Source organism: Scyliorhinus torazame, chromosome 5 (genome assembly GCF_047496885.1).
Source record: "Scyliorhinus torazame isolate Kashiwa2021f chromosome 5, sScyTor2.1, whole genome shotgun sequence".
In the NCBI taxonomy this organism is placed as follows: Eukaryota; Metazoa; Chordata; class Chondrichthyes; order Carcharhiniformes; family Scyliorhinidae; genus Scyliorhinus; species Scyliorhinus torazame.
In genome coordinates this window covers 321,089,409-321,109,441 of record NC_092711.1, presented here as the reverse complement: position 1 = coordinate 321,109,441, position 20,033 = coordinate 321,089,409, and the positions used below count along the sequence as shown (strand labels likewise).

The window sequence follows — 20,033 nt, the reverse complement described above, 5'->3', positions numbered from 1 at the left end:
AGACATTGGACTGATCAAAATGAGGAGACTTGGAAACGGGGTCGGAGCAACATTCCCAACCTACATTTGAAACGGTCAATAGCTGGAACGAGCGGGTTGTGTTCTGACATCTGGGGCGGGATTCTCCGTAATCGGCGCGATATCCGCCGACCGACGCCAAAAACGGCGCAAATCAGTCCGGCATCACGCCGCCCCAAAGGTGCGGAATCCTCCGCATCTTGAGCGGCCGAGCACTAAACTTGAGGGGCTAGGCCCGCGCCGGACTGATTTCCGCCCCGCCAGCTGGCACGGAAATGACATTGCCGGGCGGCGCATGCGCGGGTGAGTCAGCGGCCGCTCACGGCATCCCCGCGCATGCGCAGTGGAGGGGGTCTCTTCCGCCTCCGCCATGGTGGAGACCATGGCGAAGGCGGAGGGAAAAGAGTGCCCCCACGGCACAGGCCCGCCCGCGGATCGGTGGGCCCCGATCGCGGGCCAGGCCACCGTGGGGGCACCCCCCGGGGCCAGTTTGCCCCGCGCCCCCCCCAGGACCCCGGAGCCCGCCCGCGCCGCCTGCTCCCGCCGGTAAGAGAGGTGGTTTAATCCACGCCGGCAGGACAGGCATTCTAGCAGCGGGACTTCGGCCCATCCGGGCCAGAGAATCGCGGGGGTGGGGGGGCCCGCCAACCGGCGCGGCGCGATTCCCGCCCCCGCCGAATCTCCTGTGCCGGAGAATTCGGCAACCGGCGGGGGCGGGATTCACGCCAGCCCCCGGCAATTCTCCGACCCGGCGGGGGGGTCGGAGAATCCCGCCCAAGGTTAAAGGAATGAGATTTATTTCTATTCGATAAGATCCTGAATGGTGCCGAATAGGTGAATGTGGAATGGATGTTCAGAGCTAAGGGACGCTGATTTAAAATGAGGGCTTGACGTTATGACAGAAATGAGGAGAATTTGTTTTCTCTCCAACTTTGGGACTGCTGGCCTTGGAAGGTGGTGGAGGTGAGGGGGTCACTGAATATTTTTAAGGCGGAGGTAGCTAGATTCTTGTTAGGCAAGGGAGTCAAAGGTTATCGGGGTCGGTGGGAATGTGGAATTATGAACACAACAGCCATGATCTTGTTGAATGGCGGAGCAGTCTCGAGGGGCCGAATGGTCGGCTTCCCCCCTGTTTCGTATGTTCAGATGTTCAACCCAGGTGCAGTGTGAACCCGAAAACTGATTGGCTGCAGCTGTGAGCTTCCACCTTCACTGGCTCTGGTCCCCCTTGTCAGTCAATCCCACATTAAACAATCAAATGCTTGAAGTTTCAGGTTGATGAATATAAAGTCTGGGCCAGCAAGTTATGCTGTTGTGCCTGTTTGTTATGTGACTGAATGCATCACCGCAGGCCTTTCCCAAAACATTCCTGACAGCACTTTAACAGAATTACAAGACCAGTCAGCAGAACTCAGGTTTATCTGTTAATTTCAGTAATTTATACCCCCTCGGATTGGGCAGCTCTTCATTCAAGAGGTCAATTCTAATGCAGAAATATCTATCTGTAATCTACATTGAAAAATACAATATTATAATAATAGCTTATTGTCACAAGCAGGCTTCAATGAAGTTACCGTGAAAAGCCCCTAATTGCCAAATTCCGGCGCCTGTTCGGGGAGGCTGGTACGGGAATTGAACCCGCGCTGCTGGCCTTGTTCTGCATTACAAGCCAGCTATTTAGCCAACTGTGCTAAACCAGCCCCTGAAAATGAAATGGAAATCGCTTATTGTCACAAGTAGGCTTCAAATGAAGTTACTGTGAAAAGCCCCTAGTTGCCACATTCCAGCACCTGTTCGGGGAGGCTGGTACGGGAATTGAACCATGCTGCTGGCCTGCCTTAAAAGCCAGAGATTTAGCCCAGTGTGCTAAACTAGCCCCTGCTAAACCAGCCTGTCAGTGCCAACCTGTCCAAAACTTCCAGTGTCAACTTGGCAGTTCCAACCTGGCTGTGTCAACTGGTGCCGGGGGCAGTGCCAGTGCATTGTCAGGGCTTGTTAATTACATTAAAATTTATTCAGATGTATCGTTAATCACACTTTGTCGGCAGAAACCTCATTTCATCATCAGCAAGGGTAGTGGAAAAACGGGAAACACTATCCCGCCAGCGAGAATTGGGGGCGGGATTCTCTGCCGATGGGATTCTCTGTTTTGCCGGCATCCAGGGGTTTCCCAGCGGCGTGGGGCTTCCCCATAATGGGAAACCCCATCGACCGGCCAGCGTAACGGAGCTCGTGGGTCGGAGCAGAAATGTGGCGGGGTGAGGCAGGGAATCCAGCCCCGGGTTTCCTGACTCTTGGGATATTTTGCACTCCCGACGCTGTTCTCTCTGATGGTGAACATGGGCACAAATCATCCCCATTGACTCAACAGCTTCCTCCTGCATTCATTATCTTCTTTTATTATCCTACATTTATAACCAGGGCCCTGGTGCTCAACTTCAGTCCCCAGTGGAACAATATACTTGATCCAACTTGTCCAAAAACTTTCAAACGTTAACTACTTCTATCATGTCCCTTCTCTGCCCTCTCAGAGGGGGAGTCGACCTTTTTTCAGGTCGGATTGACTGGCCTCGTTGCGCCAACTTAGTGATGTGATGAGGCCATTGACTCTCGCAAGAGGCCCCTTCCGAGATTTGAGTCGCTTGAGCCGTCTCGCGAGGTTCAACTGAACCTTACGAGACGTCGCGATCTGGATCTCACTCTCGCTGGATAAAAATTGCTGGAAAAACTTAGCGGGTTAGAACAAAGAACAAAGAAATGTACAGCACAGGAACAGGCCCTTCGGCCCTCCAAGCCCGTGCCGACCATGCTGCCCGACTAAACTACAATCTTCTACACTTCCTGGGTCCGTATCCTTCTATTCCCATCCTATTCATATATTTGTCAAGATGCCCCTTAAATGTCACTATTGTCCCTGCTTCCACCACCTCCTCCGGTAGCGAGTTCCAGGCACCCACTACCCTCTGCGTAAAAAACTTGCATCGTACATGTACTCTAAACCTTGCCCCTCTCACCTTAAACCTATGCCCCCTAGTAATTGACCCCTCTACCCTGGGGAAAAGCCTCTGACTATCCACTCTGTCTATGCCCCTCATAATTTTGTATACCTCTATCAGGTCTCCCCTCAACCTCCTTCGTTCCAGTGAGAACAAACCGAGTTTATTCAATCGCTCCTCATAGCTAATGCCCTCCATACCAGGCAACATTCTGGTAAATCTCTTCTGCACCCTCTCTAAAGCCTCCACATCCTTCTGGTAGTGTGGCGACCAGAATTGAACACTATACTCCAAGTGTGGCCTAACTAAGGTTCTATACAGCTGCAACATGACTTGCCAATTCTTATACTCAATGCCCCGGCCAATGAAGGCAAGCATGCCGTATGCCTTCTTGACTACCTTCTCCACCTGTGTTGCCCCTTTCAATGACCTGTGGACCTGTACTCCTAGATCTCTTTGACTTTCAATACTCTTGAGGGTTCTACCATTCACTGTATATTCCCTACCTGCATTAGACCTTCCAAAATGCATTACCTCACATTTGTCCGGATTAAACTCCATCTGCCATCTCTCCGCCCAAGTCTCCAGACAATCTAAATCCTGCTGTATCCTCCGACAGTCCTCATCGCTATCCGCAATTCCACCAACCTTTGTGTCGTCTGCAAACTTACTAATCAGACCAGTTACATTTTCCTCCAAATCATTTATATATACTACAAAGAGCAAAGGTCCCAGCACTGATCCCTGTGGAACACCACTGGTCACAGCCCTCCAATGAGAAAAGCATCCTTCCATTGCTACTCTCTGCCTTCTATGGCCTAGCCAGTTCTGTATCCACCTTGCCAGCTCACCCCTGATCCCGTGTGATTTCACCTTTTGTACTAGTCTACCATGAGGGACCTTGTCAAAGGCCTTACTGAAGTCCATATAGACAACATCCACTGCCCTACCTGCATCAATCATCTTAGTGACCTCCTCGAAAAACTCTATCAAGTTAGTGAGACATGACCTCCCCTTCACAAAACCGTGCTGCCTCTCACTAATACGTCCATTTGCTTCCAAATGGGAGTAGATCCTGTCTCGAAGAATTCTCTCCAGTAATTTCCCTACCACTGAAGTAAGGCTCACCGGCCTGTAGTTCCCGGGATTATCCTTGCTACCCTTCTTAAACAGAGGAACAACATTGGCTATTCTCCAGTCCTCCGGGACATCCCCTGAAGACAGCGAGGATCCAAAGATTTCTGTCAAGGCCTCAGCAATTTCCTCTCCAGCCTCCTTCAGTATTCTGGGGTAGATCCCATCAGGCCCTGGGGACTTATCTACCTTAATATTTTTTAAGACACCCAACACCTCGTCTTTTTGGATCTCAATGTGACCCAGGCTATCTACACACCCTTCTCCAGACTCAACATCTACCAATTTATTCTCTTTGGTGAATACTGATGCAAAGTATTCATTTAGTACCTCGCCCATTTCCTCTGGCTCCACACATAGATTCCCTTGCCTATCCTTCAGTGGGCCAACCCTTTCCCTGGCTACCCTCTTGCTTTTTATGTACGTGTAAAAAGCCTTGGGATTTTCCTTAACCCTATTTGCCAGTGACTTTTCGTGACCCCTTCTAGCCCTCCTGACTCCTTGCTTAAGTTCCTTCCTACTTTCCTTATATTCCACGCAAGCTTCGTCTGTTCCCAGCCTTTTAGCCCTGACAAATGCCTCCTTTTTCTTTTTCACGAGGCCTACAATATCTCTCGTCATCCAAGGTTCCCGAAAATTGCCGTATTTATCCTTCTTCCTCACAGGAACATGCCGGTCCTGAATCCCTTTCAACTGCCACTTGAAAGCCTCCCACATGTCAGATGTTGATTTGCCCTCAAACATCCGCCCCCAATCTATGTTCTTCAGTTCCCGCCTAATATTGTTATAATTAGCCTTCCCCCAATTTAGCACATTCATCCTAGGACCACTCTTATCCTTGTCCACCAGTACTTTAAAACTTACTGAATTGTGGTCACTGTTACCGAAATGCTCCCCTACTGAAACATCTACCACCTGGCCGGGCTCATTCCCCAATACCAGGTCTAGTACAGCCCCTTCCCTAGTTGGACTGTCTACATATTGTTTTAAGAAGCCCTCCTGGATGTTCCTTACAAACTCCGCCCCATCTAAGCCCCTGGCACTAAGTGAGTCCCAGTCAATATTGGGGAAGTTGAAGTCTCCCATCACCACAACCCTGTTGTTTTTACTCTTTTCCAAAATCTGTCTACTTATCTGCTCCTCTATCTCCCGCTGGCTGTTGGGAGGCCTGTAGTAAACCCCCAACATTGTGACTGCACCCTTCTTATTCCTGATCTCTACCCATATAGCCTCACTGCCCTCTGAGGCGTCCTCTCGCAGTACAGCTGTGATATTCTCCCGAACCAGTAGCGCAACTCCGCCTCCCCTTTTACATCCCCCTCTATCCCGCCTGAAACATCTAAATCCTGGAACGTTTAGCTGCCAATCCTGCCCTTCCCTCAACCAGGTCTCTGTAATGGCAACAACATCATAGTTCCAAGTACTAATCCAAGCTCTAAGTTCATCTGCCTTACCCGTAATACTTCTTGCATTAAAACATATGCACTTCAGGCCACCAGACCCGCTGTGTTCAGCAACATCTCCCTGTCTGCTCTGCCTCAGAGCCACACTGTCTCTATTCCCTAGTTCTCCCTCAATGCTCTCACCTTCTGACCTATTGCTCCCGTGCCCACCTGTGGCGAGAAACAACATTTCAGGTCGATGATCTTTCATCTGATCCCATGGGTCATGAAAGATTAAATGAAATGAAAATCGCTTATTGTCACAAGTAGGCTTCAAATGAAGTTACTGTGAAAAGCCCCTAGTCGCCACATTCCGGCGCCTGTTCGGGGAGGCTGGTACGGCAATTGAACCATGCTGCTGGCCTGCCTGGGTCTGCTTTAAAAGCCAGCTATTTAGCCCTGTGCTGAACCAGCCCCTAACCATCATGAGTAGTAATGAAAGGTCATCAACCTAAAACCTTAACTCTATTTTTATTCACATACATTGCCTGACCTGCTGCGTTTTTCCAGCAATTTTTGTTCTTATATCAGATAGAAATCGTTAGATCATTTTAAATTACCTCTTGCCGTAAATTCGTAAATTCTATATAAACCCCCCCTTTGGTTTAGTTCATGTGGGATCTTGCCAACAGATTTAATGTATTCATCAGCAAGGGCTGGTTTAGCACAGTGGGCTAAACAGCTGGCCTGTAATGAGAATAATGCCAGCAGCGTGGGTTCAATTCCCGTACTGGCCTTCCCAAACAGGTGCCGGAATATGGTGACTAGGGGCTCTTCATTGAAGCCTACTTTTGACAATAAGTGATTATTGTTCCTGAAAACAGCTTGGGAATTAATTATAGTGAATAGTGATTGGAAAATATAATGAAAAGCAGGCTAGCGGAAAGATTCTACCTCAGAGAGAAATCGCTTGATCTAACATCATCTTCACAAATGAAGACATGAGCTTGTTTTTCTCGACACACTAAAGGCTAGCACTATGAAGCTCATTCAATTGGCCGATTAGGATGTGACTGAGAGAGGATCATTTTGTAAAAAGAGTTTGAACCATATTCATTGCGAAGCAACAATGTGAAAAGACTCCATGGTGGTGAGGCTGGGTGAAGACAATGTCCCCAATGCCTGTTGAGGTTTTATTCTCCATCCTGACATATGTTTGTTGTCTTCCTCGCGCCTTCATTTTAAGTGTCAGAAGAAATAGAAACTGGAGTTGGTCATTCGGTCCTCCGAGTTAAGGTTTATATCAGGTCAGTCATGATCGCATTGGACTGAATGATATTAGAAGACCAATTTCGGAAAGCAGGACACCCTTGGCAACAGCCGCTGCCTTGGCTGGATCCTGAATGTGGGCACACACCAATTAGCCAGGGAATGGCAAAAGAGATTCAATCATAACGCAGCAAAGTGCCAGTCAGAACGTTCAGACCGAGAGCAACAATTCTCAAAACTATGCGAAAAAACAAAGTCTTAGAAATTTGCAGCAGGTGAGGGAACAGCTGGAGAGATTGGTTATGTCTTCATCGAAGCTGAAGACTAGAGGATCAGTAGGAATTCTGATAAAGTGGGAGAAAGAAATTGGGAGAGTGTCCGCACAATCAGAGACCATCTTGACATTACCTTTGTAGATTTACCAAATATTAATTGCAAAACATGGGCGTGACCCATCGTCCTGTGGCGCCCGACTCGGGACTCAATGAGGCCAGTGATCCTCATGAGAAGCTTCTTCTGAGATTTACCGGCCTCGTCACGCCTCACCAGACCTAACAAGATCTCGTGAGGCGTCACGATCTGGATCCAGCCCATTGAGGGCAAGATCCAGATTTGTATATTCAAGTGAGTTTCAACTTTCTAACTGGCACTTTGCTACGTTATGATTGAATCTCTTTTACCGTTCCCTGGCTAATTGGTGTGTGCCCACATTCAGGATCCAGCCAAGGCAGCGGCTGTTACCACAGGTGTTCCGCTTTCCGGAATTGGTCCTCTGATATCATCAAGATGTATCCAATGGGCTCAGGTCCCGATAGCCCAGGAGATGTCGCAGTGAGGAGGCAAATCATAGTAAGGAGAGGTGATCTGGTGAGAAGGTCAGGAACTTTGGTGTAGTATGCACAAGGGGGAGGCAAGGGTTAAAGAAATTGGGGAGATAGGCAGAGCTTGAGAAGAGGGAGCACGGAGGTGGTGGGGGAGAAGGTCAGGGCGGCGGTGGGGGTTCAGGAGGGGAAGAGGAGGGGGCAAGGAGATTGTGAGGAGGGGGCAAGGGGATCAAGAAAGGGGGGGTCAAGAGATAGAGAGGGATGGGAGATGGGGAGGAGGATATGAGGAGATAGGAAGAAGGTGGCAAAGAAATTAGGAGAAGGGTCTTAAGGAGGAAGGGGTGGAAGATCGGGTTGGGGAAAAGTGATCGGGAGAGCAGGCAGATCAGGGGGACAAGATTGAGAGGATAGGAGCCATGGAGATCAGGAGGAGGGAGTGAGGGAATCAAGAGGTGGGAGGGGAGAAGTTCAGGAGGAAGGGTGGGAGTTGAGGAGATCGGGAGGTGGGGTGTAGTGGGGGAGTTTTGTTGGGAGGTGGGGTGTAAAGAAATGGGGGGGGTCTGTGGGTAGGGGAGATCTGGGGACCGCTTTGCGGGGGTGGGGGGGGGGGAAATGGAGTGGAGGTGAGGTGTGAGCTTGAAGCTAGTTGTTTAAATGTGCAGCCACTGAGAGCACTTGCACTTTTCCACCTCCACTTGGGTGCTGACTACTTTAGATCTGCCAAAAGTGTCGACAGCCGGCATGGCACACCAGCTTTAGGCTGGTGCAGTGATCAATGCCAGGGCGTCGGATTCATTTGGTACATGGCGCTCACCCAGTGCCAATTGAGTGTGTACACCACACACCATGTTGAACAATTTGGTCATGATTTTTCACTCATCTGATTCAATTACCAGACCTACATCTCTCTGCTTCATTTAAAGATTCTCCTTAAACACCATCCTTTTCATAAACCTTCCCAGAGCATTGTGGGATGTCTCCGTGAGGCATCATGGGGCATGTTTCAATATCAAAGGAGCTTTGTAAATCTGCTAGCTGTTGTTCTTGCTGTTGTTGCATTTAACTTTCGCCCAAATGCTAGCTACAGCCTCAAAATGCACACGGTTATATATTCGGGCCAAACTGCAATCATGTCGCCTCTACATGGTGTCTTGTTGCCATGGTGAATAAATAACTGCAACAAACTACCGCCTTCTCAAAGCCACCTCGGAATGGAAATGCATGCCAGCAGTTCCAGTCACACCCAGATCCCGAAGACACACAAAATAATCACTGAAACATTTTAAAACAATACATCACATGTCTGAATCACCTGGGTTCCCAACCTTGGAGCCCTATTTAATCTCAAAATGAGCTTCTGACCATAAACCAAGGCCATCATCAAGATGATCAACTTCCTCCACATCACCGGACGCCACCCCTGCCTCAGTTCATCTGCTGTTGGAACCATCATCCTTGCGTTCCTTCTCTTCAGCTTCAGCAATTGGAAAGCTTTCCTCTCTGGCTTCCCAATCCCCTCCCCCTCTCAGCTCCTCAAATAAATTGGGTGTTTGTATCGTAGTTCACACCAAGCTCCTGTTACCCAGCAACTTGGTGCTGGCTGACCAACATTGCATTCTGGTCTGGCAATGCTTCAATTTTAAAATTCTCAGAAAGTTTTTGAACAGAAGGTTAGTACGCAGGTGCAGCAAGTACTGGGGCTGGTTAGCACACTGGGCTAAATCGCTGGCTTGGAAAGCAGACCAAGGCAGGCCAGCTGCACGGTTCAATTCCCGTACCAGCCTCCCTGAACAGGCGCTGGAATGTGGCGACTAGGGGCTTTTCACAGTAACTTCATTGAAGCCTACTTGTGACAATAAACGATTTTCATTTCCTTCAAGTAACCAAGAAGGGGCAGCACGGTGGTGCAGTGGTTAGCTGCTGCCTCATGTGGCCAAGGTCCCAGGTTCGATCCTGGTTCTGGGTCACTGTCCGTGTGGAGTTTGCACATTCTCCCCATGTTTGTGTGGGTTTCACCCCCACAACCCAAAGATGTGCAGGCTAGGTGGATTGGCCACGCTAAATTGCCCCTTAATTGGATAAAATGAATTGGGTACTCTAAATTTATTTTAAATAAGGAACCAAGAAGGCTGATGGAATGCTCTCCTTTATTACTAGAGGAATTGGACATCAGACATGGGATGCTATTCTTCAGTGATACATTGGTGACATTACATCTCAAATAGACCTTTACCGTACAGAAAGAGACCCGATGGCCCTTCATGTCTGCATCAGCCACAAGACCCTATCTGTTCTAATCCCGTTTTCCAACACTTGGCACATATTATGGCATTTCAAATGCTCAGCTGAGTATTGAGAGGGTTGCTGCCTCCACCAGCATTTCGGGCAGTGAGCCCCCCATTCCCCCCACCCTCTGGGTGAAAATACTTTCCTCAAATTTCCTCCAAGTCAGCTTGACAACACCATGCTGACTATCCCTGAGTAATCCTCGCCTCTCCAAGTGGAGATTAATTCTGTCCCTCAGAATTATTTTCCAAAAATTTCCCTGCTACTGATGCTCGATTCACTGGTCTCCTTGTTTAACCTCGTTGGAGGTGGTTCACAGAAGGTTTACGAGACTGATACCTGGAATGAGCGGGTTGTCTTATGAGGAAAGGTTGGGCAGACTGGGCTTGATTCCATTGGAGGTTAGAGGAATGAGGGGTGACTTTATTGAAGTTTAGATGATGAAGGGTCTGGATAAGGTGGCTGTGGAAAGGATGCTTCCTCCTTTGGGCGTGTCCAAAACTGTGGTGCTCTGTTTAAACTGAGGATCATCCCTAAAGGACAGAGATGAGGAGAACCTTTCCTCTCTGAGGGTGACTTTGGGACTCTCTGGCACAGAAGCTGGTGGAGTTGGGGGGGGGGCAGCTTGCGGGAGGGTGGGAGGGGTGGTCATTGAATATTATTAAAGCTGAGGCAGATAGCTTCTTGTCAGATAAGGGAATCAAAGGTTATCGGGGTTGATGGCAACGTAGAATTGGAAAGACAAACAGATCAGCCATCTTATTGATTGGGGAGCAGGCTCCTGGGGTTAACTGGCCAACATCTCCTCCTATTTCACAACACTCCTCCACGTTCTCGCTCCTTCCTATCTGCGGAGTGTGACCCAGCCCCACAACCCTCTGAGATCCCTGCACTCCTCCCATCCTGGCCTCTTGAGTATTCCACATTTTAATTGCAGCACCCTTGGCAGATATGTTTTCCTTTATCTGGGCACTAACTCTGGAATATTCAGTGCCAGCCTGTGCCAGGGACAGTGCCAGAGGTGGGGTCCTTGGGATGCACAATTGAGGGTGGGGCTGGATCCCAGTATATGTGGTGAGCAGGGAGCGTGCCGAGGCCTTTGACAGGGGGGGGACTGGGCAGTGATGGGGGGAGTGGGCAGTGTGGGGGGGGGGAACTGGCATTGGGCGGTGGGAGCAACAATGATATTGCCACAGTGGTTGTGATGGTGGGGGAGAACTTCCTATAATTGTTCCGTAGCGGCATGGGGACCCCCCCCCCGCCCCATATCTTCACGGAGGTGGGGGATATTGCGGAGTTTACTGTTAGTTCTGCTCGGGGCGCCATCTCTGTGGTGCTGACATTACTGGCTCTATCAGGCCCTGCCCCCACCAGACCTACAGCGTAAACCAGGCCCCCTATTTTGTTTTATTGGAGTGGCTCAAGATCTGGGGCGAAATTCTCCTACCCGCCCCGCCACATTTCTGCCCCGACCGGCCGGCGGGAGTCTCCGTAACACCGGCCGGTCAATGGGGTTTCCCATTGTGGGGCAGCCCCACGCCGTCGGGAAACCCCCGGGCGCCAGCAAAACGGAGACTCCCGCCGGCGGAGAATGACGCCCCTGATGCGGGATTCTCCATCGGCGGGATCCTCTGTCCCGCTGGCAGTGCACCCACACCCACAGGTTTCCCGAAGGCGTGGAGGGGGGGAGGGGTGGTCCACAATGGGGAACCCCATCGGCCGGCTGCAGGAACGGAGAATCCCACTGCCGGCGGGGGCGCGCCGTGCCGGAAAACGGGGATGGCGGGACGGAGAATCCGGCTCCATGGTCTGAAAACCTTGGAGAGGCACATACCAATTTTCAGTCAGAGTCTGACACTCCGAAGAATGATGGGAAAATTCCACCCCAAGCTTTTAGCCAACTCCCTTATTCCCAGTGTTAATCTGATAACTCTCCTGAGAGCTGCCTTGGGACATTTTAATATGTTAAAGGAGATATAAAAGTGCAAGTTGTTGTTGTTATAGTAAAAGGTTCCATGGCAGTATTTGAGGAAGAACGGGAAGTTCCCCCGATGTGCAGAGCATCATTAATTACATCGCTGACATCGCAGAGAAGCCTGTTCCCACATTTGATTCCTGTGGGACCTTGTATGCAAATGTTGTTGTGTTTTCAACAAAAATGACTCAGCTTCAAAACTGATTCACTGGATTCAAAGAAATTTGGGATATCCGGAGTTTGTGGAAAACAAGCTCTTCCTTAGAACAGAGAATTGAAAGTCCTGTTCACTGCAAACCTTTCATCAAGAACATTTCCTTTGTAGAGTTGAGACCACATGGCGCAGAATACAAAGTTACTTCTCTGATGTTTGCAATGTGGAACGGGTGAAACTAATACAAACTTCTTCATTTATCCAGGAGCACCTCATATTCCGTCAAATGTGACAGTGATTCACTTCCATTTCCAGCAATAACAAAGAACATCAATCAGATCGAAAGTAGACCATGTAACTTATGGAATACAAATGAGTCCCTTTAGTCACTCCTGACAAGTAATGAAAAAACCTGATTACCTTTGGTGCTTTTTATAGCATTTTACTTTGATTCGCTGAAACGTACATGTCTGGCCAATTTGTCATTCCTATATTTAATCCAAGTATGAGGCAGGGGATGGAGGAAACTCTTAAGGAAATTCAGAGAAAAGGTTTATTTGGCCCATCACTGTCCAGAGTTCACATCTGACCTTGACATATTTATTCTTTGATTGAGTGTCAACATCGCTGGCGGTGCCAGCATTTATTGTCCATCCCTAATTGCCCTTGAGAAAGTGGTGGTGAGCTGCCTTATAGAATCATAGAATTTACAGTACAGAAGGAGGCCATTCAGCCCATTGAGACTGCACCGGCCCTTGGAACCCTACCCAAGCCCATACCTCCACCTCATCCCAACACCTCCGCCCTATTCCCATAACCCAACCTATCGGTTTTTGGACACTAAGGGCTATTTAGCATAGCCGGTCCACCTAACCTGCACATCTTTGGAATGTGGGAGGAAACCGGAGCACCCGGAGGCAACCCACTCAGACACGGGGAGACCGTGCAGACTTCGCACAGACAGTGCCCCAAGCCGGGAATCGAACCCGGGACCCTGGAGCTGTGAAGCAACTGTGCTAACCACTATGGTACCGTGCTGCCCTATGCCTTCTTGAACTGTAACGGTCTGTGCGGTGTAGGTACACCCACAGTGCTGTTAGGGAGGGAACGCCAGGATTTTGACCCAGCGACAGTGAAGGAACAGGGTTATATTTCCAAGTCAGGATGATGGATGGCTAGGAGGGAAACTTCTCCCATCATTCATTTCCTTCTTCCACACCTATTATCTCTTGCTTTAGGGATGACAAATTCACCATTGTCTGCAGAAATTCATTCAAACAGGGTTCCTGATTTATCTCCTATTTGAGGCATGGAAAGTGACGTTTCACAGAACTGATATGGGACATTAGAGTTCTCAGCACCCCATTACTGGAAGGGTGTTTAAGCTACGAGCAAGGGGATCGCAAAGGTTCACGAGAACAACACCAGGAAGTGCACAGAAATTACAACCAAGAATTTCAGACATGAAGGGTGGGATTCTCCGATATCGGCGCGATGTCCGCCGACTGGCGCCAAAAATGGCGCGAATCAGTCCGGCATCGCGCCGCCCCAAAGGTGCGGAAGTCTCCGCATCTTGAGGGGCCGAGCCCTTACTTTGAGGGGCTAGGCCCGCGCCGGACTGATTTCCGCCCTGCCGGCTGGCGGGAAAGGCCTTTGGTGCCCCGTCAGCTGGCGCGGAAATTGCTTTGCCGGGCGGCGCATGCGCGGGAGCGTCAGCGGCAAACTCACGGCATCCCCGCGCATGCGCAGTGGAGGGGGTCTCTTCCGCCTCCGCCAAAGTGAAGACCATGGCGAAGGCGGAAGGAAAAGAGTGCCCCCACGACACAGGCCCGCCCGCGGATCGGTGGGCCCCGATCGCGGGCCAGGCCACCGTGGAGGCCCCCCCGGGGCCAGATCGCCCCGCGCCCCCCCCCCAGGACCCCGGAGCCCGCCCGCGCAGCCGTGGCCCGCCGTCCCAAAGGTGGTTCAATCCATGCCAGCTGGCGTGGGTTGACAGCGGCGGGACTTCGGCCCATCGCGGGCCGGAGAATCGCCGGGGGGGGGGGGGGGGGGGCGCCAACCGGCACCCGGCGGGGGGTCGGAGAATCCCACCCCATATTCGGAAAAATGTCTACGCACAAAATGTGCTAGAAAGTAGGAATAGCCGCTGTACCTCAAACAGCAATTGGTGCCAGATCAATTGTAAATTCTAAATCTGAGATTAATAGATTTTTGTTCACAAAAGATATTGTGGAGAAAATGTAGGTATGTGGAATTGAGGTCACAGGTGAGCCATGATTTCATTGAATGGTGGAACAGGCTCAGCAGGGGGTTTGCTGAATGATCTCCTGTTCTTAAGACACCTGGAATTACAGACAAAAATTCAGCGCAAAATGGAGGTTTTGTTTTCACTGCAACAGAGACGATTCATAAACCTTTGCAAATGATGGTGATTTGAGCGGTTTAAGGCGGTCTCTACTGATCGATAAATCAGTGAAAAAGATTATCAACTGGGGAGTATCAGCAGAGGAACGAAAGGGAGGCTGAGGACATTCTTCCATTTGTAATGGAAACATTTTACTGCAAGTGGTTCCTGAGGCACGAGCTGTAACATAATTCAAAGCTGAGTAGGATTTGTATAGTTGTCAGGAAACAAGTCATAAATAGGTTACAGTAGATTGCTTCAAATGGAGAGCTAAACCAAGCCTCTTCTTAACAGTGACATCTCTAAAACTAATCCTACTTCCCAACAGACATCAATCAGGTTAAAGGTGAACACTGGCCAATGGTTAATTGCCTTCTCTGCCCTCTTAATGCTCACAGCTGAAGCAAAGACAGTCTTTTGGGATATTACCTTCTAATGGCTTGGGGAGGAAGTGGGCAGCTGCTTTGCTTTTCTTCACGTGATTTCCTTTCATGATCTCGCCCTCCTTGTTAAGTCCCAAATACCAGCCCCTTCCAGACTGTTGCTGCCTGTACAACATGGACGAATAGGTCACATAGTAGTTTTCAAATACCGATTCCTTGAACCTGCATTCTGGCGTGAAGTGTTCCTGCGTACAGAGAAAAACAACAAAATAATTATTACAATAACATACTCTCACGTAAGTCAAACTTTTACACGGTACAGTTATAGAAATGATTCTGAATCAACTTCTTCCAAACAGCTGAACAGGTGATTATTTGAGTGTTGTGGGATCTTACTGACAGCAGCGGGAACAGAAAATCCTGCTGCCAGTGAACGATACCCCCTCCCCCGCGCGCCGTCGGGGAAACATGTGGCTCGGGGACCGGAGAATCCGACCCCAATTTCTTGGGATTGGGTTTGAACGCCAGCCAATTTCACTCTTAATTGCACAGAGTGTAAACCTAGGTTTCAAGCTGATGAGCAAAGATTATGACTGGGTGGAATAGGTGAGAGTTAACCCTATATTGATCCTAATTAGGGTGAGATCTGAACACAAGATGGGAACAGCGTGCCACTGGAGTTTAAATGGAGGGAGTGGATGTCTTATTTTATTCCTGCGCCATTACCACATTTCCCAGGGCCTGCCTGAGACCCTCATCAATCAATGCTATCTATCTCAAGTCCGATAACATGGAAAGGATCTTGACATTGTTTTAATGATTTTAATGGAACTTCTACCAAGGCGATGCCTCTCTGTAAACTCCGGCAGTACAGCAGAGGAGACATGGAAAAGCAATTGACAAAAATACATTTGTGGAGCCGGAGATGAGCAGGAGTCCCTCCTACTCCTCACGCACAACCCTGCCCCTCTCTATCAACCCTACCTTGCTGCTGGGCAGAGTTGGCAAGCAGCTGAAGGGTGGTGAGGGGGGATGGGGTAACACTCAATAGGGAATGAGGCACTGTCTCCCAAATGGACTCCTGGACACTGAGAGCTCAATTACTGAGAGAAAAGACACAAACGAGACTTGTGTCTCTGAGAATTCTGGAGGTTAAGAGAAGAATGACTAAACTTCTCAAGATATTATGGGGAACAGAAAAGGCAGATGGGGATAAACTATTTCCGATGTTGGGGAGGTTAGGCCCAGGGGACATAGTCAAAATATTAGAGTCAGACTTTCCAGGAGTGAAATTCGGAAATACTCCGAAAGGGTAGTAGAGGTTTGGAGGTATCGTTCGCAAATTGCAATTGGTGCAAGATCAATTGTTACTTTTAAATAAAAGCAAATTACTGCGGATGCTGGAATCTGAAACGAAAGAGAAAATGCTGGAAAATCTCAACAGGTCGGGCAGCATCTGAAGGGAGAGAAAAGAGCGAACGTTTCGAGTCCGATGACTCTTTGTCAAAGCTAACAGACAGAGAAAGTGGGAACTATTTATACTGCAGAGCAAGAACGAAAGTCATTCTCATCAGAGGATGAACTGTAGATGTGGGGGGAGGGAAGGGGGAAGCATAGAGGAGAAAGTTGAACCCTGACCTTCCTGTTGCCATTTTAACACAAGACCCTGCTCCCATGCCCACATGTGTGTCCTGGCCTGCTGCAATGTTCCAGTGAAGCTCACCGCAAACTGGAGGAACAACACCTCATCTTCCGGTTAGGCACGCTACAGCCTTCCGGTCTCAACATCAAATTCAACAACTTCAGATGATCAGTTCTACCCCACCTCGACCCATTTGTTTTCATCCCATTTCATTTTAACTGTCGTTTACCATTTCTTTCTTTCTTAATATATATTAACTCCCCCCCCGCCCCATCTTCTCCACCTTTCCTTCACCTTTCTCCTCTTTGCTTCCCCCTTCCCCTCCCCCCACATCTACAGTTCATCCTCTGATATTAGTTTCTCTGCTGTTTGACCTTTCACACCTTTTGCTCTCTCTGGGGACTGCCATTAGCACTCTTTCCCCTTGGTAAGAAGTCTTACAACACCAGGTTAAAGTCCAACAGGTTTGTTTCGATGTCACTAGCTTTCGGAGCACTGCTCCTTCCTCAGGTGAATGAAGAGGTATGTTCCAGAAACATATATATAGACAGATTCAAAGATGCCAGGCAATGCTTGGAATGCGAGCATTAGCAGGTGATTAAATCTTTACAGATCCAGAGATGGGGGGCACGATTCTCCACTCCCACGCCGGTTGGGAGAATCGCCTGGGCCGCCAAAATTTCCGGGGATGCCGGTCCGACGCCCTCCCGCGATTCTCCCAAGCGGCGGGAACGGCCCGGTCGAGTTTTGCGGGCCGCAGGCCGGAGAATCGCCAGAGACACCCAAAATGGCGATTCTCTGGCACCCCCGCTGTTCAGAGGCCCGGATGGGCCGAGCGGCCAGGCCAAAACGGCGGGTTCCCCCCGGCGCCGTCCACACCTGGTCGCTGCAGTCGTGGGAGGTGCGTGAACGCTGGGGGGGCGGCCTGTGGGGGGGCGAGGGGGATCCTGCACCGGGCTTCACCTGGAATGTGGGGTGGCCCGCGATCGGTGCCCACTCATCGTCGGGCCGTCCTCTCTGAAGGAGGACCTCCATCCTTCCGCGGCCCCGCAAGATCCGTCCGCCATCTTCTTGCGGGGCGGACTTAGAGAGGACGGCAACCACGCATGCGCGAATGACGTCCGTTATGTGGCGCCGGCCGCGTCATCTATGCGGCGCCGCCTTTACGCGGCGACAAGGCCTGGCGCGGGTAGATGTCGTGGCCCCGATCCTAGCCCATTGTCAGGGCCTGAATCGGTCGGGACCGGGGCCGTTCCGCGCCGTCGTGAACCTCGACGGCGTTCACGACGGCGCGGCCACTTCGGCGTGGGAGTGGAGAATCCCGCCCAGGGTAACCCCAGGTTAAAGAGGTGTGAATTGTGTAAAGCCAGGACAGTTGGTAGGATTTCGCAGGCCAGATGGTGGGGGATGAATGTAATGCGACATGAATCCCAGGTCCCGGTTGAGGCTGCACTCATGGGTGCGGAACTTTCCCCTTGGTGTCTGGTCATTAGCACCCGGTTTCCCTGGGTTTCTGTGGCTATGACTCATCTTTCGTTCTCGCTCCGCAGTATAAATATTCCCCACTTTCTCTGTCTGTTAGCTTTGACAAAGAGTCATTGGACTCAAAACGTTCGCTCTTTTCTCTCCCTACAGATGCTGCCAGACCTGCTGAGATTTTCCAGCATTTTTTCAATTGTTACTTTTAAACCAGCGACTGATAGATTTTGGCTAACCAAACACATTAAAGGATATGGGGACAGGTACACAGAATTAGGTCACAGATGAGCCATGATATCATGAAATGGGGGAACAGGATGGAAGGGCTGAATGGGCCATTCCCATTCCTAAATTTCAAAAATAGACCAGGTTCTATGGGCAGCAGTGGGCAATCCACCTGTATCCATGAATCAGCCACCTCACAATTCCACTCCAGCCTTTGATATTGGCCTGAGAAGCACTTAAAATGATTAAAAGAACAATAAGGGTGTTCCACTGCTGTCTTTTCCGAGGCTAAGATGGGACTTCGCGTCCCCTAGTCAGGTCCACCTACATCCAAAGAGCAACAAAGGAAAAACAAGCCAATCTTTATCAACGCAAATATAGAACATAGAAAAATACAGCACAGAACAGGCCCTTCGGCCCACGATGTTGTGCCGAACCTTCGTCCTAGATTAATCATAGATTATCATTGAATTTACAGTGCAGAAGGAGGCCATTCGGCCCATTGAGTCTGCACCGGCTCTTGGACAGAGCACCCTACCCAAAGTCAACACCTCCACCCAACACTAAGGGCAATTTTGGACACTAAGGGCAATTTATCATGGCCAATCCGCCTAACCTGCACATCTTTGGGCTGTGAGAGGAAACCGGAGCACCCGGAGGAAACCCACGCAGACACGGGGAGGATGTGCAGACTCCGCACAGACAGTGACCCAAGCCGGGAATCGAACCTGGGACCCTGGAGCTGTGAAGCAATTGTGCTATCCACAATGCTACCGTGCTGCCCTTAAGAACAAATAAATCTACACTATGTCATTTTACCGTAATCCATGTACCTATCCAATAGCTGCTTGAAGGTCCCTAATATTTCTGACTCAACTACTTCCACATGCAGTGCATTCCATGCCCCCACTACTCTCTGGGTAAATAACCTACCTCTGACAACCCCCCTATATCTTCCATCATTCACCTTAAATTTATGTCCCCTTGTAATGGTTTGTTCCACCCGGGGAAAAAGTCTCTGAAATGATCCCTGCGGTACACCACTGGTATCTGGGATCCAGGCTGAATATTTGCCATCCACCACCACTCTCTGACTTCTATCGTTTAGCCAGTTCGTTATCCAACTGACCAAATTTCCCACTATCCCATGCCTCCTTACTTTCTGCAGAAGCCTACCATGGGGAACTTTATCAAATGCCTTACTAAAATCCATGTACACTACATCCACTGCTTTACCTTCATCCACATGCTTGGTCACCTCCTCAAAGAATTCAATAAGACTTGTAAGGCAAGACCTACCCCTCACAAATCCGAGCTGACTATCCCTAATCAAGCAGTGTCTTTCCAGATGCTCAGAAATCCTATTCTTCAGTACCCTTTCCATTACTTTGCCTACCACCGAAGTAAGACTAACTGGCCTGTAATTCCCAGGGTTATCCCTAGTCCCTTTTTTGAACAGGGGCACGACATTCGCCACTCTCCAATCCCCTGGTACCACCCCTGTTGACAGTGAGGACGAAAAGATCATTGCCAATGTCTCTGCAATTTCATCTCTTGCTTCCCATAGAATCCTTGGATATATCCCTTCAGGCCCAGGGGACTTGTCTATCCTCAAGTTTTTCAAAATGCCCAACACATCTTCCTTCCTAACAAGTATTTCCTCGAGCTTATCAGTCTGTTTCACACTGTCCTCTCCAACAATATCGCCCCTCTCATTTATAAATACAGAAGAAAAGTACTCGTTCAAGACTTTCCTATCTCTTCAGACTCAATACACAATCTCCCGCTACTGTCCTTGATCGGACCTACCCTCCCTCTAGTCATTCTCATATTTCTCACATATGTGTAAAAGGCCTTGGGGT

General features: G+C 49.6%; 1 protein-coding gene across 5 annotated transcripts in view; it reads right to left on the bottom strand.

Annotated features, from left to right (window-relative positions):
* The window catches only part of LOC140421317 (fibroblast growth factor 13-like), an 818,086-nt gene that overhangs the window by 12,529 nt on the left and 785,524 nt on the right, over positions 1-20,033 (bottom strand). For all 5 annotated transcript variants that reach the window (XM_072505962.1, XM_072505965.1, XM_072505963.1 and 2 more), the window contains one exon: positions 14,872-15,070. In XM_072505962.1, the coding sequence (XP_072362063.1) occupies positions 14,872-15,070 (199 nt within the window). The remainder of the gene's footprint in view (positions 1-14,871; positions 15,071-20,033) is intronic.